Below are 23,571 nucleotides of genomic sequence, written 5' to 3' on the forward strand. Positions count from 1 at the left end.
GCACTTTATGGACTTTACCAAAAAACACAGTATTTGTGGGTAAATTATGTCCCCCGGCCCCCGCCCCGCCGCCGTTTATGGGTGCTAACCGCATAGCACCGCAGTACAGAATAAATGAAATAAATCCAACGAAGCGTTTAGCACAGTGCCTGGGCCGGTGTGTTTGATAGTTATAAATAGTCATTATTAATTGACGCCTGTGTGTCCTCAGGAGTGTCCCCGGAGGCACACATGTGCACCCACTCCCTCCCACGCGCGGGCCCCCCGCCTGCAAGCCCACCCACGGGGACGCGGGCGGGTCCCCCGCGCGCACCCCTACACTGCAGGGCCTTCTTCCCGGGGAGGAAGGGGCTGCGGCGGGCCCGGCCCCCGCCCCCGCCATTCAGGCACACTCTGGATTCCACGTTTCCCTCTTTTCCCCTTTGGCCCGGGCCCAGCCCATCTGGAGGCCGGCTCGGCGGCGGCCTGGGAGCGTTTCCATCAGCTGGGCCCGAGGAATGCGGAGCTATTTAACCTGAGCATCCCCAGGTGTACGGAGGCGCCTGGCTGTCTGGGGCCCGCCGTCTTTGGCACGGCCGCGCTAGACAAACAGCGCGCCGCCCCCGCCCTGCCCCTCCGCCCGCAGCTGCAGCGGGGCCTGGGAACCGGCGGGCGCCGGCGGCTTGCATAAGAGGCTCGGGCCTCGCGGGCGGGGGGACGGAGGCTGTGTGTGTGTGTGCGTGTGTGTGTGCGCGCGCGTGTGCGGAGAGCACTGAACCCAGCTCCTTTGGAAATCATTAACGCCTTAACCCTTCCTGGACGGGGCGCAGCCGAGAGCCGGGGTGCAAAAGACAGAGGAACACCAGCACAGAAACACCAGTGCCCACTTGGGCACCGCACCCTGCCTTTCCAGGGCCGTGGGCCTGAGACCCGAAGTATTTTTTTTTTTTGTCTTATTTAACAAACACTAATAGAGCTCTCATTCTGTGCGAAGCACTATGCTACGCTCTTTAAAATATCAATTCATTTAAAATCCTCAGAACCTTAATGAGGCCGGCGCTCATATGAATAATAATAGTAACAGTAATAGTCTAACATTTTAGTAGGAAGGCAGGTAGAACACTACTGTCTTAGAATCTGCCTTTTATTTTTAAAAAAGGCGGTGTTGCTCTGTCGCCAGGCTGGACTGCCGTAGTGCTCACAGCAACCTCAAACTGCTGAGCTCAGGCGATCCTCCTGCCTCAGCCTCCTGAGTAGGTAGGATTAGAGGTGCCCGCCACCCCACCAGGCTAATTTTTGTGGAAACCGGGGTTTCACTGCACTGCCCAGATGGGTCTTCAACCGTTGGCCTCAAGGGATCCTCTCACTGCCTGCCTCTGCCTCCCAAAGTGCTAGGATTACGGCCCAAGCCACTACACCTGGCCAGAATGAGCCTTGATGCACATTACTTCGCCCATCTGAGCCTCTGTTTTCTCATCTGGAGAATGGGCCTCAGAACCTGGGCCTCAAGGATCAGTTGAACTGATGCACATTAAAAAGTTTAGCATCCTAACTGGCTCATGGTAGGTACTTAGTAAATGCTAGAATAAAGTGTTTTGAGCCCTTACTAAGGGGATTGTCTCCACAGCCCTATCAGGCGTGTGGGCCCATTGATATTTTTACTACTTTTCGGATGAAAAGGAAGGCAGCGGAGAGGTGAGGGGACCCACCCAAAGTCACACTGGGACACTAATTTAGAGGACTTTCCAAAAATCAGGCCTGAACAACCCTTAGGCTTGAGGGGCTTCATGTTCCCAAGTATGTCCAATTTAGCCTTTTGTCCTATTTCCAATTAAAACCATACCTGGTCATTATATATTTTTTAAAAGCATAAACCAGATACATGCAAGACATATAAACATATCACAATTTCTGCAACCCACATTTTGGCATTTCTTTTTTTTTTTGGCATTTCTTAACTTTAAAAATATCTAGCTGGGCGCGGTGGCTCACGCCTGTAATCCTAGCACTCTGTGAGGCTGAGGCCAGTGGATCGCTCAAGATCAGGAGTTGTAAACCAGCTTGAGCAAGAGCGAGACCCCATCTCTATTAAAAACAGAAAGAAATTAATTGGCCAACTAAAAATATATAGAAAAAATTAGCCCGGCATGTTGGCACATGCCTGTAGACCCAGGCTGAGGGAGGCTGAGGCAGTAGGATTGCTTGAGCCCAGGAGTTTGAGGTTTCTGTGAGCTAGGCTGACGCCACAGCACTCTAGCTTGGGCAGCAGAGTGAGACTCAGTCTCAAAAAAAAATCTAATCAGAGCCTGGAAAGATGGAAATTTGGTCTGCTCTTTCCAACTCTTAGAGGTCTGGGGCCAGGTCCTGTGTGACCTGGTTCTGAGGGGACTGGTCACATAGCTAGGCACAGGTCTTTTTTTTTTTTTTTTTTTGAGATGAAAGATGAAACCTCACTCTGTCACCTGGGCTCATAGCAACCTCAAACTTCCTGAGCTCAAGCAATCCTCCTGCCTCAGCTTCCCAAGTAACTGGGACTACAGGCATTCGCCACCACTCCCAGCTAATTTTTCTGTTTTTAGTAGAGATGGGGTGTCACTCTTGCTCAGGCTGGTCTCAAACCTCTGAGCTCAGGCAATTCTCCAGCTTTGGCCTTCCAGAGTACTAGGATTACAGGCGTGAGCCATCTCACCCGGCCTAGGCACAGGTCTTAAGCCAGGTAAAAAACAACCAAACTCTGTGGATAGGTCTGGTTCTGTCCTGGAGGCACCTCCCCACTCCCCAGGGGTCAAGGATGCTTCACACACAAACACCAACCTTAACACCTGCCAGTCTGAGTCATCTGGACCTAGAAGCTGGCTTGATGGGTGGGGGGTGCCACTGGATTCCCCCACAATGTGTCCCGTGAGTCCAGGGCCCAGTCCTAGAACTTTTCTTCATGCCAGTCACTCTTACTGAGTATGAGGACCTGCCAGCCAGCTTGGGCTCCCTGCAGCCCAGGGTCACACACAGCAGGGCTTCCAGTGGGAGGCAGGCCTCAGATCCTAGCCTGGCTGCCAGAGTGAAAGGTGGTGAGTCACAGGGCCAGGCCAGGGGCTGGGCGAGGCTGGGGCTAGGGTGTGGGCAGGCACCACTTTCCCGGAAAGGGAAGGAAAGAGGAAACCAGAAGGCCAGGAGGAGCCCAGGGAGGGGGCAGGGCACTCTTATCTCCCCGCCCCACCCTGGGTGGTACTGCTTCCTGTCCCAACTCTTGCAAAACCTCCTTCCCAGCGCTGCCCCCAAGAGGGCTGCCCGAGGCCATACAGCGTTGCATCAGGGCCTTGTGCAAGGGGGCTTACCAGGAGGATAGTGGCTGGGGGCCAAGAGGGGGTGAGGTGAGGCAGAAGCAGGTTCTAAGCCCAGTGCCACTTCTTTCTTTTGTTTTTCTTTCTTTTTTTTTTTTTTTTTGAGACAGTGCAGTGGCATGATCATAGCTCACTGCAACCTCAAACTCCTGGACTCAAGTGATCCTCCTTGCCTCGGCTTCCCAAGTAACTGGGACTACAGGTGTGTGCCACAACATCTGGCTAAGTTTTCTATTTTTAGTAGAGATGGGGTCTTGCTCTTGCTCAGACTGGTCTTGAACTCCTGAGCTCAAGGGATCCTCCCGCCTCAGCCTCCCAGAGTGCTAGGATTACAGGTGCGAGCCACTGAGCCCAGCCCCAATGCCTCTTCTAATTGGGCACTTGCTTCACCTGCCTGGCTGTCAGCTTTGAAATGAATGTTCTACTCATTGTTTTGAGGTTTCAGTGATAACACCCCAAACCCATGCACTACTTAAGCCCCAGGTCAGGCTGTTGTCATCTCTACCTGGAAAACTACCAGCCCCAACGGATTCATGCAACAAATAGTTATAAAGCTACTGCACTATGCTAGGAACCGGGCCGTAGAAGCTAAAAATTCAGATAAAAATCCTTGTCCTCTTGGAACTTATATTCTTAGTGGAAGATAGACAGTAAATAAATATGCATATGTGTAATCAGAGATGCACTTACCTGAAAATTACTGAAGCTTAAAACTTCAAGGCTCCTCACCTGGAAAGAGCTCTCACCATGTGTTCATATGGTTTTTGTGTGTTTTGCAAAACTTGCAAAAAGTTGTGTTCGTTTCACTAGAGGCCCCACAAAACCTAGACACTCCCCTTTATCTACAGAGGGCACAGAATAGGGTCTAAACTTGCAGACATGACTGCAGAAGGCAGTGGGTGTGAGAGCCTATGATCTCTAAGCTGCAGGGAAGAGCTGCGAAGTGGGGCCAGCGCGCTGGGCTACTTTGCCCACCAGCAAACACGGGCGCTTGCTCTCTCTGGTCTTCCCCGGGCCACTGGCGCCCTCTCCCGGGAAGAGCTGGGACTGCATCAACGCGGGCGAGAAACTCGGGTGCGAGCGGAGGCGACTGTTGCCTTGGCGGCCTCTGGTGGACATCCTGGGAGCTGCAGCCAGAGCTGTGAGCATAGTAGGAGAGTGTTTCTGTGTACATGTGCACAGCAGGGGACAAATCCAGAAATCTCCACCCTCAGCCTCTGTCTCATCAGGGCCTCCCTTAGCTACCTTTTCAGCCACTCTGTCATCCTCTTTCCTCTTCCTTGCTGTGTGACAATCCCCCCTGAGCCTCATTCCCTCCTCTTTAGAAGGAGGAGATCTTGGGCTAATCTTGAAAAACTTTTTTGAATTGTGAAATATATTATACCTACAAAAAAGTACATATTACTAATGTATGAGTTTAAAGACAATAATACTCACGCCTGTAATCCTAGCACTCTGGGAGGCTGAGGCAGGCGGATTGCTCAAGGTCAGGTGTTCAAGACCAGCCTGAGCAAGAGCGAGACCCCGTCTCTACTATAAATAGAAAGAAATTAATTGGCCAACTAAAAATACATAGAAAAAAATTAGCCGGACACGATGGCGCATGCCTGTAGTCCCAGCTGCTAGAGAGGCTGAGGCAGCAGGATTGCTTGAGCCCAGGAGTTTGAGGTTGCTGTGAGCTAGGCTGATGTCACGGCACTCTAGCCTGGGAGACAGAGTGAGACTCTGTCTCAAAAAAAAAAAAAAAGATAATAATAAAAAGCACACTAATTTCCAGCCACCCTGCTTAAGAAACAACATTAGTTCTTTTGAAGCCCCTGTGTGCTGCTTAGGACACTACCTCTGTCCAGAACTTTCTGTTACTTGTTTGTTCCTCTGTTTTTTCCCATAGAGGTACCAGTATGCATCCTTAAACAATCTGTTGCTTAGTTTTATCTGGTTTTGCCTTTCATACAAACAGAATCATGCTGCGTGCAGTGATCTGCAGCTTGATCTTCTCATGCAGATGTGAATCACGTGAGCATCACCCATGTTGATGTGTGTTGCCTAAGTTTGTTCATTTTCACTGCCATGTAGTATCCCATTGCGTGATTATTTTCCCAATCTCCTGTGATGGATTTTTGGGTGGTTTTGTGGTTTCACTGTCATCAACAGGGCTGCTCTGCCTTGCACATCTCCAAGGAGTATGTGTGAAAAGGAGCAGGACACAATTTAAATGTTACTGTGTTGTACTGGAGTCTATTTTTTTTTTTTTTTTTAGACAGAGTCTCACTTTGTTGTCCAGGCTAGAGTGAGTGCCGTGGCATCAGCCTAGCTCACGGCAACCTCAAACTCCTGGGCTCAAGCAATCCTCCTGCCTCAACCTCCCAAGTAGCTGGGACTACAGGCATGCGCCACCATGCCCGGCTAATTTTTTTTCTCTATATATTAGTTGGCCAATTAATTTCTTTCTATTTATAATAGAGACGGGGGTCTCGCTCTTGCTCAGGTTGGTTTCGAACTCCTGACCTCGAGCAATCCTCCCGCCTTGGCCTCCCAGAGTGCTAGGATTACAGGCGTGAGCCACCGCGCCCGGCCTGGAGTCTATTTTGATTAAACAGAAGATTTTTAACTTGGAGGTCCCTTACATACCACTTAACCAGGCACACTCACCCTAGAGATAAGAAAAGGAAATCTCAGAGAGGTTAAGTGACTTGCCCAGAGTCCCTCAGCCCTAGCCTACTGGGCTAAGGTCACAGCCTTGGAACTGATTTTGGGGGTGGGGCATTAGAACATATGTCCTACTCTCTGCCTACACCCTCCCACTTCGCCTAACTCTCCCCATCATGACCCTCCAGGCAAGTTGGTTCCTTCTAGTTTCTTTCTGCCATGGGGGGGCCTTTGCATGTGTCTTGCTTGCTGCCTGAAATTCTACACCCCACAGATCTTCATGTCATTCAAGTTATCAGCCCAAACGTCACCTCCTCAGAGAGGTCTTCCCTGACCATCCCATCTCCTTTTGTTTCCTTCTTAGCGCCATTCACATCTGTAATTGTGGACAATTTGTTGGGGCAAGTGACTTAATCTCTGTGGACATGTTGCACAGAACAGCTTACTGTCCTCACGACACTTTTTTTTCTTTTAATGGCCACAATTTTTTGTGACACTTCCCATCAAAAGATGGTCCTAGGTCCCCTCTCCCATGAACCTGGGTGGGCTTTTGTGACTGCTTTGATCAACGGATTACAACAAAAGTGACGCTATGTGACTTCCAAGGCTTCTGTCTGGTTTCTGGAGGAGGCAGCTGCCATGTGAGCCATCTGACTGCCATGGGACAGCCATGCTGGAGAGGCCGTGTGTAGGCACTCCAGATGGCACTGCCAGCTGAGTGCAACCTTGCAGTCATTCATGTCTGAGTGAAGCTATCTTGGATCCTCCAGATGAGCCCATCAGTCAACTGTGTCCCACTGGGCGACCTCAGTTGAAGCCACAGGGAGCAGAATTACTCAACCAAGCCCCACCTGAATTCTTGACCCATAGAATCTGCGAGATACAGTAAAATAGTTGTTGTGTTAAGCCACTAAGTTTTGTGGCAATTTGTCATGGAGCAATATATACCCAGAACAGTCATGCTTATTTGTTTACTTGCCATGTTTTCTGTCTCTAGAATGAATGTGACATTTTTCCCTATAATGTATGACCTCAATTTGGTTGTCAGAAAACCTCAGAAGAATCCAAATTGATAGACATTCTACCAAATACCTGACAGGGACTCTTCCAGAGTGTCAAGGTCATGAAAAAGAAGGAAAAACTGAGGAACTGTCACAGATTGAAAGACACTAAGGAGATATGACAACTAAATGGATTGGATCCCAGAACTGAAAGGGGCCATGATAGGAAAATAAATGAAATCTGAATCACTTCTGTACTTCAGTTCATAGGAATGTACCAAGGTTAATTTCTTACTTTTGTTTGTTTTGAGACAGCATCTTGCTCTGTCGCCCTGGCTAGAGTGCACCCACACAATCTAGCTCATAGCAACCTCAAACTCCTGGGCTCAAGGGATCCTCCTGCCTCAGCCTCCTGAGTAGCTGGGACTACAGGCACGTGCCACTATGCCCAGCTACTTTTTCAATTTTTAGTAGAGATGGGCCTTGCTCTTGCTCAGGCTGGTCTCCACCTCCTGGCCTCAAGCCATCCTCCCGTCTCAGCCTCCCAGAGTGCTATGATTACAGGCGCATGCCACGACGCCTGGCTACTGGCTACTTTTTCTATTTTTAGTAGAAACGGATCTTGCTCTTGCTCACGCTGGTCTCCACCTCCTGGCCTCGAGCCATCCTCCCACCTCAGCCTCCCAGAGTGCTAGGATTATAGGTGTGAGCCACCGGACCTGGCCAGGGCTGATTTATTTTTGTACACAATCACTACACAGGAAATGTACTGAATGTGTGGAAGTACACAGAGGGGGTGAGGAGCTTAATTTCTTAGTTTTGATAAGTGTTCTATCATTATGTGAGATGCTGACAAAAGAGGAAGCGAAATAAAGAGCATACAGAAACTCCCTGTGCCAATTTTACAACTTCTGTGAATCTAAAATTATCTCACAAGGAAAAAAGTCATTAACATAAAAGAGAAAAGATAGAAAGCTAAGCTGGAGTAAGCGTACTACAGCCTGTCTTATCTGCATATTACAATGAAAAACTCCGGACAAATACAAATGCAATTACTTAAGGAAGAACTCTGAAAAGTAAACAGTAGAGGCCAGACTCGGTGGCTTACGCCTGTAATCCTAGCACTCTGGGAGGCCGAGGCGGGCGGATTGCTCAAGGTCCGGAGTTTGAAACCAGCCTGAGCAAGAGCGAGACCTCGTCTCTACTATAAATAGAAAGAAATTAATTGGCCAACTAATATATATAGAAAAAATTAGCCGGGCATGGTGGCGCATGCCTGTAGTCCCAGCTACTTGGGAGGCTGAGGCAGGAGGATTGCTTGAGCCCAGGAGTTTGAGGTTGCTGTGAGCTAGGCTGACGCCAGGGCACTCACTCTAGCCTGGGCAACAAAGCGAGACTCTGTCTCAAAAAAAAAAAAAACCAAAGCCGGGCGCGGTGGCTCACGCCTGTAATCCTAGCACTCTGGGAGGCCGAGGCGGGCGGATTGCTCAAGGTCCGGAGTTTGAAACCAGCCTGAGCAAGAGCGAGACCCCGTCTCTACTATAAATAGAAAGAAATTAATTGGCCAACTAATATATATATAAAATTAGCTGGGCATGGTGGCGCATGCCTGTAGTCCCAGCTACTCGGGAGGCTGAGGCAGCAGGATCACTTGAGCCCAGGAGATTGAGATTGCTGTGAGCTAGGCTGACGCCACGCACTCACTCTAGCCTGGACAACAAGCGAGACTCTGTCTCAAAAAAAAAAAAAAGCAGTAGAAAGTACACTGGCATCGGAAGTCAACTTCTGAAGACTCGGGGCAATCTGAATTGGGAAATCAGAAACTATCTGTACTCGACACTGGCCAGAAAAATCTCCAAAAGAGACCTGGCATGGTGCATGTACCAATGTAGACCATATTATGGACCTTTTACACTTAACAAATGTTTTAAAATATAAATGATATGTTCTCTGTTCATAATGGAATGAAACTAGAAATCAAGAACTGAAAAATCTGGAAACCCCTTAATGTTTATTTATTAGCTCCTCATAACCTTCATAACCCCTTAATATTTAGAAGGTAAGCAATATACTTCCAAATAACCCATGGGCCAGAGAAGGAGTCTCAAGAAAAATTAGAAAATATTTTAAATTGACTTAAGGAAATAAAACTAGAAGATATCAAAATTTGTAAGAGCAAATTACACCCAAAGCAAGTAGAAAGAAAGAAAGAATAAGAAACAGCAGAGGCCAGGAGTGGTGGCTCATGCCTGTAGTCCCAGATGAAAGGATGGTTTGAGCGCAGGAGTTCAAGATTGCAGTGAGCCATGATGACGCCACTGCACTCTAGAGCCTGGGCAACAGAACGAGACCTATCTCAAAAAAAAAAAAAAAAGAACATGTTATATATTGACACCCCAAACCCCAACTATGGCCCTTCGAATTTTAGCTCAAATGTTATCTCCTCAGAGGGATTCTTCCTATGACCTCTATGGAAAGTACCCTCCTGTTCAGTTTACATTTATTTCCTTCCCAGCACTTTTCCTTGTCTAAAGAGGAAAAATAAATTATTTATTTATTTATTTAGGGACAGGGTCTTGCTCTGTTGACTGGGTTCTAGAGTGCCGTGGCGTCACCATAGCTCACTGCAACCTCAAACTCCTGGGCTCAAGTGATCCTCCTGCCTCCACCTCCCATAGCGCTAGGGGTACAGGTGTGAGCCACCATGCTGGGCCCCATAACACGTTCTGACACAACTGAGAGCCAGGTGAGGAGTCAGGTATACTGAAATCAAAATGACACTTCGCCACCATTCCACAGTTACTGTTGCAGCATGACTCACTGCCTGACAATTTAGTGTGTAAAATGACTGTCTGGTGCTTGCAGATTCTGCGGGTCAGGGACTGAGAAAGGGCACAACAGGGATGGCTTGTCTCTGCCCCATGAAGTCTGGGGCCTCAGCTGGGAAGACTCAGGAGCTACGAGGGACTTAGTGGCTTGGGGCTGGAATCATGTGGAGATATACGTGTCTAGAAGTTGATGCTGGCTGTAGGCTGGCACCTCAGCTGGCCCACCGGCCAGGACACCTACACATGACCTCTCCATATGTTCTCTCCACATGGGCAAGTTTGGTTCTGCACAGCACGGGGGGCTGGGTTCCAAGCGTGTTCCGAGAGTACACCGCATTTTTATGTTTATCGTTGGGAGTCATATAGCAACTTTCACCATATTTCACTGTTTAAAGCAGTCACAGGTAAGTCCAGGTTCAAGGAAGGGGGGACATAGATCCCACCACTCGATGGACAGTAGTGCCGAGGTCATGTTGTAAAACAAGCATGTGGAATTGGAGCTATTGTTGAAGCTATCTTTTTTGAAAATACAAATTGCCACAATTCCTGATAAAACTTCTTCATAAAACAGAGTTTAGCGCTGGTCCAACGATAGTGGGTTATCAGAACTTTAGTTGGTATACAACTCCCCATTGCTAAACTTGACTGTCTTTAAAAAACAAAACAGCTGGGCATGGTGGCGCACACCTGTAGTCCCAGCTACCTGGGAGGCTGAGGCAGGAGGATCGCTGTCTCAAAAAAATTAATTGATTAACGAATTAATTTTAAGAAACGTTAGCTTAGGTCTGTGGGGGAGAGGACGGATGTGCTGCCCCAGTACAGCTTTCTCACATGGAGACCGGTGCGTGGGAATCGATGAGTCTTGCTCTGGAGAGGAGCGTTTCAGCAGAGGGAAGAGCGGTTACAAAGGCCAAGGCCAGCCGTGGGAGGAGCGGGGAGTGAGTGTTCTAGCACGGCTGGGGTGCTGGGAGAGGAGGAGACGCTGAGTGCGCCTCACTTCTTCTGGAAGGTTCGGCAGGAGGGACCTTGGATGTCAGACTGCGTGAGTGAGAGCTGCCCCCAAGGGCCGGCGGGAGGCTCTCACCTCCATCCCTGCTGTTTGCACGGTGGCAGCTGTCCAGGCTGCACTCACACACAGGGCCCACAGCGGTGAGTGGCCTGTAGGGCCCATCTGGACCCCCTTCCACCTTTGTGCCCACGAGGCTCCAGGGGAAGACACCTGTTGCTGGGCTCCGAGGACCCCTGCCTGAGTGACGAGAGTCCGTCTGTCCCCAGGTGCAGGACCTCAAGATGCCCCCGCAGCCTGCAGGCTGTTTCTACTCTGGGCTGCCCGGGGGCTGCCTCCCCCACCCCCACAGATGTTCCTTTCCACAGCATCCTTCCCCACCTGGGGCCCGGAGTTCCCACAGAGGCGGGGGTGGAAGAAGGCAGGGAAAAACGGAATCGCGTTCCCCAAATACGTTCCCGTGGAAGGCGCTGTGAAACTGAGGAGACATGGGGAAACTGAGGCCCAGAAATGGTGCCGCTCAGCCACTCAGCGTGGCAGCAGTAGAGCCGTACATAGACACAGGCCACTCACTCCAGTGCAGCCACCTGCCCACGCGCTCTCCCCCAGGTTGCCTGGAGGAGGGTCTTCCCCTGTCCTCTGTCATAGGGCTACTTTCCAGGACACCCTGGTGGGAGACCAAGACGCAAGGCGGGCCTTTCCGCGCCTCTCAAATCTGGGATTACCTTGGTTAGAGGAAGGGGAGGAGCAGCTCGCAGGAGCGACCACCAGAGGGCGCCGGAGTCGCACGGGCAGTCCTGGGCGCTGGGGGCAGGGGTCGCTCGGAACTCGGGAAGACCCCCTCGCTGCCTCCTTGAAGTTTTGTGTCTGTCGCTGCCAGGTGTCTAGAATGGAGGTGATGTGCATCCAGCCTAATCTAGGGTCCCTCTAGCACCTTCTTCTGAGTCCCTGCCCCTCTAGACTCATCTCCCGCCTCCAGCCCCTCCCTTCAGAAACGGTCCCTATGGGCTACAGGAACCCTGACGGAGGAGTGGGGGCTGGGCACACCTCATGGGTCCAGAGCCCGGGGACCTGGGAAGCCCCAGTCCTCAGCCCACAGTGGGGCCCCCAGCCCTCCCCATCGGTGCACCGTCAGCGTACTAACAATCCCAGGCCACACTGACTCACACTGCTCTGCTTCGTTTAGCAACATCGCTCCTCTTCTTACCTTTGGTTGCCTCCCATTTCCCTTAGAGTGGAATCCGAGTTCCTCACCATGGCCTGGGAGGCCTGCCTGGTGGTCCAGCCCACCCCTTCCCCTCCTCCCATTTCTTTGCCTTTGTCTCTCTCTCTCTCTCTTTTTGTTTTTGAGACAGAGTCTTGTTTTGTTGCCCAGGCTAGAGTGAGTGCCGTGGTGTCAGCCTAGCTCACAGCAACCTCAAACTCCTGGGCTCAAGCAATCCTTCTGCCTCATCCTCCCGAGTAGCTGGGACTACAGGCATGCGCCACCATGCCCGGCTAATTTTTTTCTATATATATTAGTTGGCCAATTAATTTCTTTCTATTTATAGTAGAGACCGGTCTACCTCTTGCTCAGGCTGGTTTCGAACTCCTGACACCGAGCAATCCGCCCGCCTCGGCCTCCCAGAGTGCTAGGATTATGGGTGTGAGCCACTGCGCCCGGCCATTTCTCTCTTCTGTTTTTTGAACACACTCTGTGTTTTCCTGCCCCTGGGCCTTTGCACAGGCCTTTCTCTCCACCTGAAACTGGACTATAAGCCCTGTACGGGCAGGAACTGTGTCTGGTTTTGTTCAGCTCCATGTCCCCCAGCATTTAGCATGGTATGCACAACACATACTCAATGTCAATGGTAGTACGTCTTAATAAATAATTCTTGAATAAATGTGCTTTTCTATTAACCGATTCAGTCTTTGCCACAGTCAGGTAAGGTAGGAAATGTGAGGTAGGAACTATCATTAGCTCCCTTTCATAGAAAAGAAAACAAGAGCTCAGAGAGGTTAGTCCACTTGTTGAAAGTCACACAGCTAAGATTTAAGCCCCAGAGGGAGGCTTCTTCACCTCTGACTGGGTGCAGGTGGGGCGTGGGGGGATTGGTAGTAGCCACAGGCCAGCTCCCAAATGCTCGATGCTTGAAGCAGATGCTCTTGGGTAGGAGGCATCGGCCCGGGCTGAATGGATGGTTAGCAAGACTTGCGTCTGCAGAGGCCGGAAGAGCATTCCAGGAGAAGGAACAGCAATGGGCAGTGGAGGTCCCACTCTTGGGACTGACGCTGTCAGCTTAGGGTCTCCAGTGGCAGGACCCGGGTGGGAGGGGAAATCGATGCAGCAGTCGCTGTGCAGCCCTGCCCCCACGCCGTGGGCCGGGCGCCCCCGGGGACGCGGCCCGGCGATCCCACGCCTGGGCCAGGCAGGACGTTCGGTTCCCACGCGGGGGCGGCCCGGGAGAGGGTGTGGGGCGGGCCCGGGGGCGGGGGCGGGCGCCCGCGCTCTGGTCCGTCCGCAGCGCTTGCGTTACTCCCTCGGCGGACCGGGTCGCGCTCGCGGGAGAGGTGAGTGAGCGAGCGGGGCAGCGCCCCGCGGCCGAGCCGCGCGCGGATCCAGCTCGGTCTCCTAGCTTTGCCGCCGGGTCAGGGCCCCGTGGTCCCTGCCACAGAGGGTTGGGGGCTTCCGACGGGACGGAGTCGAGGACTCCCCGGGAGTTATCCTCTGCCTCCCAAAATAAATTACCCCCTTGCTCTCCTTACTTGGGGGCCTCTCCCACTCACCTATCCCTGATGGGGAGCCCCTGTCTCCCGGATGTGCGGGGCGCCCCCTCGCACTTAGCACCTGTGGTCTGCCCCTCCCTCGCTCTCGTTATTGGCCGCCCCTCTATCTCCCTAGATGCGAGCGCCCCTTTCTCTTTTCAGAAGTGGGGTGCCCCCTTCTCTCCCCATATGTGTCGCCCTCTCCCTCCCTATGACCCAGTTAAGTCCTGTCCTCTAAAGCCCCTCCACACCTCCCATGGGTGCCAGCCGTGAGCCTTCCCTGGGGGCTGGGGGAAGGGCTGAGCCTGTCCCTCTCCCCCACCCGCCCGGGCCGCAGGCTGTGTGTGCACGTAGGCAGCCAATTAGGGGGGAAGGGGTGGGGGCCCGCGCGTCTGTCTGCGCAGAGACCTCTGCAGATGGCCCTGTCACCGAAGGGAGCCTCAGGACCTGCCGCCTCCCTACCTGGACCTCCACCCAGTTTCCTCTGGGGCACAAACCACTGGGGGGCTCCCCGACCCGGCCAGGCTGAGCGGGCGCTGGCACCAGAACCCAGACCCCAGCCTTACCCAAGAGCTAGGTCTCTTCCCACTTCTAAGATGGTGACCTGAGGTCTAGGACCTTAGCTACCCCCACGGGGATAGCAGAGTTAGAGGGGTCAGGGGCATGAGGGTGACCTTGAAACCCTGGCCCCCCACTGCCACCACACCAGTGAAAGAGCGCTTCTCAAGTCTGGGCCCTGAGGTTTGGGGGCAGAGGCCCCTGTGGGGACAGAAGTCATCCACACCTCCCCACCCCCCACCCCAGATGCTGTCCAGAGCTGCCTGGAGCTTGGTGCTGAGAAGAGGAGGACCTGGAACTCGAGGGAAACACAGCCTAGAAGGCTCTGGTAAGGCCTGGCCCCCTCCCGCCAAGGGAACTGCAGAGCCAGGGGCAGGGGACCTGCCTGTAGTGCCACCTTCCCTGGGCCTGCTCCCACACCACTGCCCCGACCCCACCCCTTGATCCTGGGCCAAGTTCCTCCAGGAAGTGGAGTCCACAGGGTGAGTAGACAGCTGTCCCCTCCATTCTAACCTTCCTTAGGACCCGACCCCCGAACCTCAGGCCCCTAGTGTGCTGACAGAACCTTTAGACCCTGGAATCCCCCTTTCCAGACCTTGGTATCAGTGCAGTCAGAAGAAGGAGACCTAAAGCAGGAGAGACTTCAGCCGGATAGCAGAAGGGCCTTCCTGACATTTAACGATAACATTTATTGAGCCCTTACTAGGTACCCCAAGCTGTGATAAACATCTTACACGGATTAACACATTCGGACGGCACAATAACCATGTGAGGTGGATGCCTGGCTGTTGTCTCCATTTCCCAGATGAACAGATTAAGGCCCAGAGATCTAGGTATTAGAAGAGCCGGGATTCCCTGCCCAAGGCCATTCCAGCACTGTAGTGTCAATAAACAGAACATTTACCGAGGCCCCCTTAGTGCCCCGACTTACCACGGCACCCCAGATACCCACAGGAGGCGTTGCAGGCTTAGCCATCAGGGAAAGCGTCCAGAATGGAGGCCGGTAGCAAACCGACCTCTGATAGTCAGTGTGACTTCCTGCGGTCCTCTGTGAGCCTAGCACGGCAGGAAGGCTGCTGAGAGTATTCCCTGGAAGCTTCCCACGGGAGTGCGAGGGAGGTTCTCTCGTTCCCACCGTCCAGGCGAGGATATTGCGGTACAGCAAGGTAAGGGGCTTGTTGGAGCTGAGTTGAGGTGGCACTGGGATTCGCACCTAGCTGACTCCAAAGCCATGAAATATGCCCCTGATCACATAAATTAAGGCAGGTGCAGGGCCAGGCGCGGTGGCTCATGCCTGTAATCCTAGCACTCCGGGAGGCCAAGGCGGGAGGATCTCTTGAGCTCAGGAGTTGGAGACCCCTGTCTCTACTAAAAATAGAAAAAGTTAGCTGGGCATGGTAGTGCATGCCTGTAGTCCCAGCTACTCGGGAGACTGAGGCAGGAGGATCTAGCCCGGGCAACAGAGCTAGAGTGCCATTTGAGACTCTGTCTCAAAAAAAAAAAAAGGTGTGTGCAGAGTGCATTACCATGCCTGACTTGATAGAGAACATGGGGTTTGAAGCCAGAGTGGCTGAATTGCAGCCGTGGCTCTGCTCCTCCTCACTCTGTGAATTCTACCACGTCCTTAGTGCCTCAGTTTCTTCGTCTGTAAAATGGAGACAATGATGTCACCTGGCTCAGATGATGGGGAGTACAAGAGTCAACCCACCTGAAGGCTTTAGAATGTCTCCTGGCACAAGTTACTGCTCAATGAACGCAGCCTTGCATTTTTTTTTTTTTGAGACAGAGTCTCACTTTGTTGCCCAGGCTAGAGTGAGTGCCGTGGCGTCAGCCTCACTCACAGCAACCTCAATCTCCTGGGCTCAAGCAATCCTCCTGCCTCAGCCTCCAGAGCAGCTGGGACTACAGGCATGCGCCACCATGCCCGGCTAATTTTTTCTATATATATTAGTTGGCCAATTAATTTCTTCCTATTTATAGTAGAGACAGGGTCTCGATCTTGCTCAGGCTGGTTTGGAACTCCTGACCTTGAGCAATTCGCCTGCCTCGGCCTCCCAGAGAGCTAGGATTACAGGCGTGAGCCACCACGCCTGGCCAGCCCTGCATATTGATGTTATGGTTAGAGACAGAGTATGGTGTCCCGGGGCAGCCTGAACTGAGGTCCCCCCTCTCTTGTGCCCACAGCCCCCAGCGAGCGGAGGATGCCGCCCTACGCCAACTACTTTGCCCAGCGCTCCTACCCCATGCCAGACGAGCCCTTCTGCACCGAGCTCACTGCTGAGCAGCGGGCCCTGAAGGAGAAGGAGAAGGGCAGCTGGACCCAGCTGAGCCACGCCGAGAAGGTGGCCCGTAGGTCGCAGGGTGGGGATGGCTGGGGAGAGTGCGCCGGGGTGACTTTGGAAAGGAGGGCCTGTCAGGGAGCAGAGGGCAGAGAGAGGCCCCCAAGACTGCCAGACGCCAAATGCACATGGAGGCATGAAGTTCATTCCTTTGTTCATTCTTTTATTCACTCAGCTATTTGTGCCCAGCCTGATGCTAGGCGATGCTGGGGACACAAGGTGGATCACCAGGGTGGTTCCTGTCCTCATGGTGCTTCTAGTCCAGTGGCAGAAATCAACAGAGACCCCAATAATTGGAATAGAGGATACGTGGCTAGGATGAGGCGTGTTTAGGGTCTGTGAGATGGAATCCTGGCGGGCCTCCAAGAGGAGGTCACGTTCCAGCTGGCCTTGAAGGGTGAAGAGGAGCGTGCTGCCAGGGAGTGGGAGCAGCATGGGGCAGGGTGTCAGAGCAGGAGAGTGCAGAGGGTGCTGGCATCACTGAGTGGTATGGGGGATGGGACAGCGAGAGGCAGGTGAGTAGGTGGGCAGGGAGGAGGGGTCTGACCCCGGGAGGCAGGAGGGATGTGTGGCCCATGGCGTGCCCACCAGAGTGCTCCTCTGATATTTGGAGACTCATTCTCATTCCACAAATGGGGAGCCCCACCTGATTTCCAGAGTTTCAAGGGATTCCCAGTGGGGAAAGGCTCATGCTTCTCACATTCATTCATTCGACAACCTGTTGAGCACCTGCTACAATGCCAGGCCCTGGGAATATGGTGGGAACACGCTGTGAGCAAGCCAGGCTCTGTCCCCCAGCTGCGAACCTGCATGCCCAGCCCCTCCCCCCCAGCTCCTTTCCTTGCTCTCGGATCTCTCTGTCTCTCTCCACCTCACACACACACACACACACACACACGTACCCCTGGGCTTTCTTCCCTTCATCCATTTCAGAAATGGACATTCCCCCTTCCCCTCATTTCCCCAAATGTCACTCCCACAAAGCAAGACGGTAATAAGCACGAACGCTAATATTGACCGCGCACTTACCAGGCAGCAGGCGCCGCTATGGAGGTCGGTCCTCGCACCAGCTCACTGTTGAGGAAACTGAGGCTGAGCGAGGTGCAGTCACTTGTGGTGGTTCGACAGCTAGAGAGGGGTGGAGTCAGGATTTGAACCCACACACACTGGCACCAGGGGTTTCACCCTTTAGCTGCTACACCACATGCTCCACTGAAGATCTGGTGGGACGCTTGGGGAGTTACAAGACAGCATGAGAGTTGAGCAGATAGCTCTTCCTTTGACCACTAGGCATGGAGGTGCCGGGGCCCTGACTTCTCTCTGCTGGCTTGGCCTCCCCGCTGTCACCAACACCCAACCCCCGCCCCCCGCAACAACTTCCGTTCTCTCTGCTCCCTGGGCCCCCTCACACCCACAGCTCCCGCCCGCTGTGGAAATCCAAACTCCTTCCCATGGTTGATTTCACTGTCTCACCCCAAACCACCCACCCTCGTGTCTTGCTAAAACCCAAGGCACTTCCTCTCCCCAAGGAATTCTGTTGCCAGCTTTGCTTTTCCTTTAGTTATTTATGTTCATATTTATTTAATAGACTGAGAAGGGATGATGCACATATGGTAACATTTTTTAAACTATCAAAAAAAAAAAAAAGAAGAATGAAAAGTCAGTCTCCTTTCTACCCAAGTCCCCTGGTGACCAGGTTCTTGTGTGTTTTTCCAGACAGAATCTACCAGGCCCTGCATGTAGAAGTAGTTCCTCTTTCCCTCTCTGCCCAGCCTCTCTTCCACACTTCGCTTTTTCACCTGATGATCCTCTTGGTCCAAGAGCTAGAAAGTCTCACTGCTGGGCAGTTGTGCCACTCCCAGACTGCCCACCACTGGACAACTCAGCTAGACCTCATTTCCTTAGTCTCAATCTGTGAGGCTCTGATGGTTCGAGAGGATGGCTGAAGGGACCACAGCCAGGAGGTCCACGGTGAGGAGGGTGGTCTAGGTGGGAGATGGCGGACGCCTGCACGGTTGTTTTAGAGTATTAATAATAATGACATCAGCCACATCTATTCAGTGCTCTTTGGGTTCCAGGAACCCTGCAAAGCACATGACATGCATGATCCCCCTTCCTCTCACACCAGCCCTAGCTATTGATAGTCATTGCCCCATTTCACACATGAGGAAACAACGACTCAGGCAGCTGAAGCAACTGGCCCAAGGGCTCAGAACCCAGCAGCGGTAGAGCTAGGGCTCTTGGCCGGGTCTGCCGAACTCCAGAGCATGCGGGATTGGGTAGGTCATTCTCCGGTGGGTCTGAGGAGCTCTAGGTGGCGAAACACGTAGCGAGTCTGAGTATCCTGGGAGACGCTCCGTTGAGGGAGGGAATTGCTGGCAGGTGAGGTTGTGCATGCAGGCTTCCTGCGGGGGTAGAGTGGGCCCAGGCTTTGAAGGACAGGACATTTGGGGGAGGCGGGGAAGGGAGTCCCCCAGCAGAACAGTTCCAGGGCCCTGAGTCCTCCATGGTCTGGGTCCTGGCTGTTCTGCCAACGTGGCCTGCACCTCCCACACTTGCCCTGGGTCTTTGCCCAGGCTGTTTTCTCTCTTCAAAAAAAAAAGGCTGGGTGAGGTTGCTTACACCTGTAATCTCAGCACTTTGGGAGATGGAGGCAGGAGGATTTCTTGAACCCAGGAGTTCAAGACCAGCTTGGGCAACCAAGCAAGACCCACTCTCAACAAAAATTGAAAAAATTATCTGGGCGTGGTGGTGCATGCCTATAGTCACAATTACTGGGGAGGCTGAGGCAGGAGGATTGCTTGAGCCCAGGAGTTTGAAGTTGAGCTATGATGATGCCACTGCACTCCAGTTTGGGCAACACAGTGAGACACTGTCTCAAAATAAATATACATAAATAAAAAGCAAAAACAGGCCGGGCTAGGTGGCTCACACCTGTAATTCTAGCACTCTGGGAGGCTGAGGCGGGCGGGTCTCTCAAGCTCAGGAGTTCTAGGCCAGCCTGAGCAGGAGCAAGACCCCGTCTCTACTAAAAATAGAAAGAAATTAATTGGCTAACTAAAAATACATAGAAAAATTAGCCAGGCATGGTGGCGCATGCTTGTAGTCCCAGCTACTCGGGAGGCTGAGACAGGAGGATCACTTGACCCAGGAGTTTGAGGTTGCTGTGTGCTAGGCTGATGCCACGGCACTCTAGCCCGGGCAACAGAGTGAGACTCTGTCTAAAAAAAAGAAAACTCCCCCAAACTCCAGCTTAATTTCTATTCCTTCCTTGAATACGCCTTGTACTGATACTTCCCCATGTCTGTGCCCTTCTGTGAGCAGATCTCTCAGCCTGCTGTGCCTCTCGCCATCAAGTCCAATCTCTTTGCTACCCTGTCTGATTTCTCTGGGAATCTCCAGCAGGACTTTCATTCACTCATTCATCCTAGAAATAATGATTTAGGGCCTCCTTTGAGCCAAGCACTGTTGTAGGTGCTGGGAATGTAACAGGGAACTTAGGTAATGTGAACACTGTAGCGATGAACTGAAGCTTATAATTCAGAAGGAAAGATAAGCAGTAAATAAGAAAACAAATGAATAAAAATATTCATTTGTGTGAGAGGAGCAAAGGTCAGGAAGAGTTCCGAGAAAGATTTTATTCAAATAAAAGCGCAGTCTTATCACTTCCTCGCCTAAGATTCTGTTAGCATGAATCCGAACCGCCTTTCCGGTTCTGTTAGCATGAATCCGAACTCTTCACTGAGGCTGACAAGGTCCTGCGTGGTCCGACTCCTGCTGCTGCCTCACTTGCCGCACTCTTGTTTCTTGCTCCTTGCACCCCAGCCACACTGGCCTTCCAGCCACCCCTCTCTACCCCTTCCTGCCTCAGGGCCTTTGCACTCGCTTCCAGTTTTCACTGACTTTCTCCCTTTGATTTTTCAAGCCTCAACTCCAGTGTCACCCCCTCTGAGAGAGCTTCTCTGGCCACCCTAACTGAAGTAGCCCACGGTCTGTCTGAAGCACTTGCCATCATCTCCCCTCTAAGCTGCACAAGGGCAGGGAATTTTCATCTGGCTCATTCACTGCTGTGTCCCTAGTTCCTGGCCATGCTTTGTATACAGTAGATGCTCAATAAGAATTAGCTGAACGAACAGCATCTGGTGCAGGGACGGGGAGGCCAGGGAACCTTGGGGTCAAGAGCTGGCCCAAGGTCCGTGGAGTGGACGCGCCTGAGGCCCGTTCCCACACCCCCCTGCCTTCAGTGTACCGGCTGCAGTTCCACCAGACCTTCGCGGAGATGAACCGTCGCTCCAACGAGTGGAAGACAGTGATGGGCTGTGTCTTCTTCTTCTTTGGATTCGCGGCTCTGCTGATTTGGTGGCAGCGGGTTTACAGTGAGTGGCAACACCTCACCTGGCTGCAGGCCCGGCCCAGGCCCTCATGGCCATAGCCACCAGCCACACTCTTAAGAGAGCCATGCTGGTACTCATCAGAAGAGAAAAGTCCCCAGAGTCGGGTGGGGTGACAGGCAAATCGTAGCTGCCTGTGTTTGAATGTAGGGAGTCTACCTCTCTGGGCCTCAGTTTTCTCATCTGTAAAATGGGAATAGTAAATGCCCACATCTCAGGGCTCTTGTGAAGATTTAATGAGAACGGGCTGCAGGTCAGTGCTTGGCATATAGCCACGAATGGTGTAGTTTCTATTGTCTGTGTATGAACTTTGTATTTTTCAGCATATTATTTCAGCTTCTGGAACAAAGAGTCCCCAACACATAAGAGTTTAAACAAGATAAAGGTTTATTACTTTCACACAAAAAAACATCAGAGAAGCAATCAGACAAATATGGGTACTGCACAGTGCAGGCTCCTACTGTCCTGTCACTCTGCCATCCTCAACATGCACCTTCCATCCTGACACACAGGGGCCTGCTGCAGCGCCTGCCATCGAGCCTACACTCCAGCCAAGAAGAAGGGGCCAAGGGAAGACACCCTCCTCTTTAAGGCCCAGAAGTTGCTCATGCCATTTCTGCTCACATGCTATTGGCTAGAAACGATCACATGAGCCTGTCTAGCTGCAAGGGAAGCCGGGAAGTGTAGTCTTTAGTTGAATAGTCCAAATGCCCAGCAATACCTTTATTGCTTCAGAAGGGTGGTTCTCAAAATGTCTCCCTGCACCAACAGCACTGCCTGGGAATGTGCTAGAAATTCAAATATGCAGCTCCCTCCAGATCTGCTGAGTCAAACACTGGGGTGGAGCCCAGCGATTTTCATTTTAATGCCTTCTGGGTGATTCTGACGCCACTTGGGCTTGAGAACCACTACTCTAGAGGAAGGGGAGAGGATATCGAGAAAAAGCCGGCAGTCTCTGCGTTACTGACTTCCCTCTCGTGGCCTCACCTTGTTTCTTCTGTAGAAATCTGATGGGAATTCCTACCTTGAATGAAGGTGAAATGAGAGTCTTTGGGAAAAAGACTAGTCTAGCCCAGTGCTTGGCACAAAATGGGTGCTCATAAAGGTTGTTCTCTTCCTGACCACCCCCTGGGTAGAAAGGCGCAGGGGTGGAGGTGAGGCAGGCTGAGTCAGCTCCAGAGCCAGGTGGACTGGGCAGTAAATTGTGAGTGGTGTTGGGAGCTCCAGCCCCCAAGTCTTCCCTGACCCACACGTCAAGGCACCCAAAGTGCCTCTGTGAGGGCTTCAGCCTTTGGGTTAAGTATTCCCCCTGCCAAGCTGAATTTCTAAGTGAACATCCTCTATCTACCTTCTACCCCCGACCCGCTTAGGAAACAAAAGAGTGGGAGCAAACTTAATAACTATAATTAGAGTGGGTAACATGTAACCTCATGGTGTTTAGTATCTGCCCAACATTATGCCAGTAGCCTTACAAATACTCCATCCCCACAACTCTTGTGGCTAGGACCTGCTTTTGACAGGTAGGGAAACTGAGGCTCAGAGAGGTGAAGTGACTTGTTCGAGGTCATGCAGCAAGGGAGGGGTGGAGCTGGGGTTTGGATCCAGGCGGTCTTCAAATCACTGGCCACAGAGGTAGGCAAGGAGACAGAGGCTCAGAGTGAGGAAGGACCTTGGCCCAGTTCCCACAGCGAGTCTGGGGCAAAGCTGAGATCAGAGCCTGGAAGTCCCTGCAGTGATGCTTTAGGGGAGCATCCGGTGGGGACCCAGACAGGGTGGAGGGAGCTCCTCGGTGCAGGGCACCCAGCCCTGTGGCTGGAGGTCCTGGCAGGGTCCTGAGCCACCCCTGCCCCACCCCATGCCCTCCCTGCAGTGTTCCCCGAGAAGCCCATCACCCTGACGGACGAGTGGAAGGCTAAGCAGCTCCAGCGCATCCTGGACATGAAGGCCAACCCCGTGCAAGGCCTGGCCTCCCGCTGGGACTACGAGAAGAAGCAGTGGAAGAAGTGACTCCACCGCCCCCGCTGTCTCCCTGCAGCGCCACCCTGGCTGGAGCCTTCCCCGCCCCTCAGCCCCAGTAAAGCTGGTCTGTTCTTTTCTGCCTTTAACCTGCACTTCAGACTTTACCTGGCACCTAAAATTAGGTATTGTAGTAGGTGGGGGCAAGAGCAAGCCACCGGCCAGGGCTCAGGGCCCAGCTAGCTGGGGAGGGCTCCCTGCAGAAGCCGGGGCTAGGGCTGAGTCTTAGGGGGACTAGGAAAGGCAGGAGGGAGAAGGGAAGGCATTCCAGGTGGAGGGAGTGGCTTGAGCAAAGGCAAGGGCATGCCTTTCTGGAGTCAATTAATAACTATTTATTGAGCATCTACTATGTACCAGGTACTAATCCATAATCCAGGCCCCAGGATGCACCATGGAGGAGACATTCCTCTGGGGAAGGAGCTAGAAAGATGAATAAATAAGTGTAAGAAGTCATATGTCACATGGTGATAAGTGGTACAAAGAATGATCAACACGAAGCAGGGTAAGGGGGTTGCTGGGGTGGTGGGTGAGGCCCCTAGAGGAGGCGGCACTTTGGAGAAGGGCTGAGCGGGATACGGGAACAAGCCTGGTGCCAGAGACAGAACAGCAAGTGCAAAGACCCCGAGGTGGGATTCTGGTTTGTGTGTTTGTGGCATTTCAGGGAGGCCACAGGGACTGAGCCAGAGAGCAGTAGGAGAGGAGGCCAGGGAGATGTGTG

General features: G+C 52.5%; 1 protein-coding gene across 1 annotated transcript; it reads left to right on the forward strand.

Moving 5' to 3' along the window:
- The first annotated feature begins 13,294 nt into the window (after positions 1 to 13,294).
- COX4I2 (cytochrome c oxidase subunit 4I2) lies at positions 13,295 to 22,942 on the forward strand. Its single transcript, XM_012755230.2, has 5 exons — positions 13,295 to 13,354; positions 14,354 to 14,435; positions 16,292 to 16,456; positions 20,691 to 20,822; positions 22,708 to 22,942. Exons 2-5 carry the CDS (start codon positions 14,354 to 14,356, stop codon positions 22,842 to 22,844), a joined length of 516 nt encoding a protein of 171 aa, XP_012610684.1. The 5' UTR covers positions 13,295 to 13,354; the 3' UTR covers positions 22,845 to 22,942.
- Positions 22,943 to 23,571: the final 629 nt, after the last annotated feature.

This window comes from Microcebus murinus, chromosome 16 (genome assembly GCF_040939455.1).
Source record: "Microcebus murinus isolate Inina chromosome 16, M.murinus_Inina_mat1.0, whole genome shotgun sequence".
NCBI classification, from domain to species: Eukaryota; Metazoa; Chordata; class Mammalia; order Primates; family Cheirogaleidae; genus Microcebus; species Microcebus murinus.

Excerpts from the sequence above, each read along its gene's own strand:
- COX4I2 (XM_012755230.2), top strand. The coding sequence starts at position 14,354 with ATGCTGTCCAGAGCTGCCTGGAGCTTGGTGCTGAGAAGAGGAGGACCT. Across the intron at positions 14,436-16,291 it reads ACACAGCCTAGAAGGCTCTG|CCCCCAGCGAGCGGAGGATG; the intron begins GTAAGGCCTGGC and ends TTGTGCCCACAG. Across the intron at positions 20,823-22,707 it reads TTGGTGGCAGCGGGTTTACA|TGTTCCCCGAGAAGCCCATC; the intron begins GTGAGTGGCAAC and ends CCCTCCCTGCAG.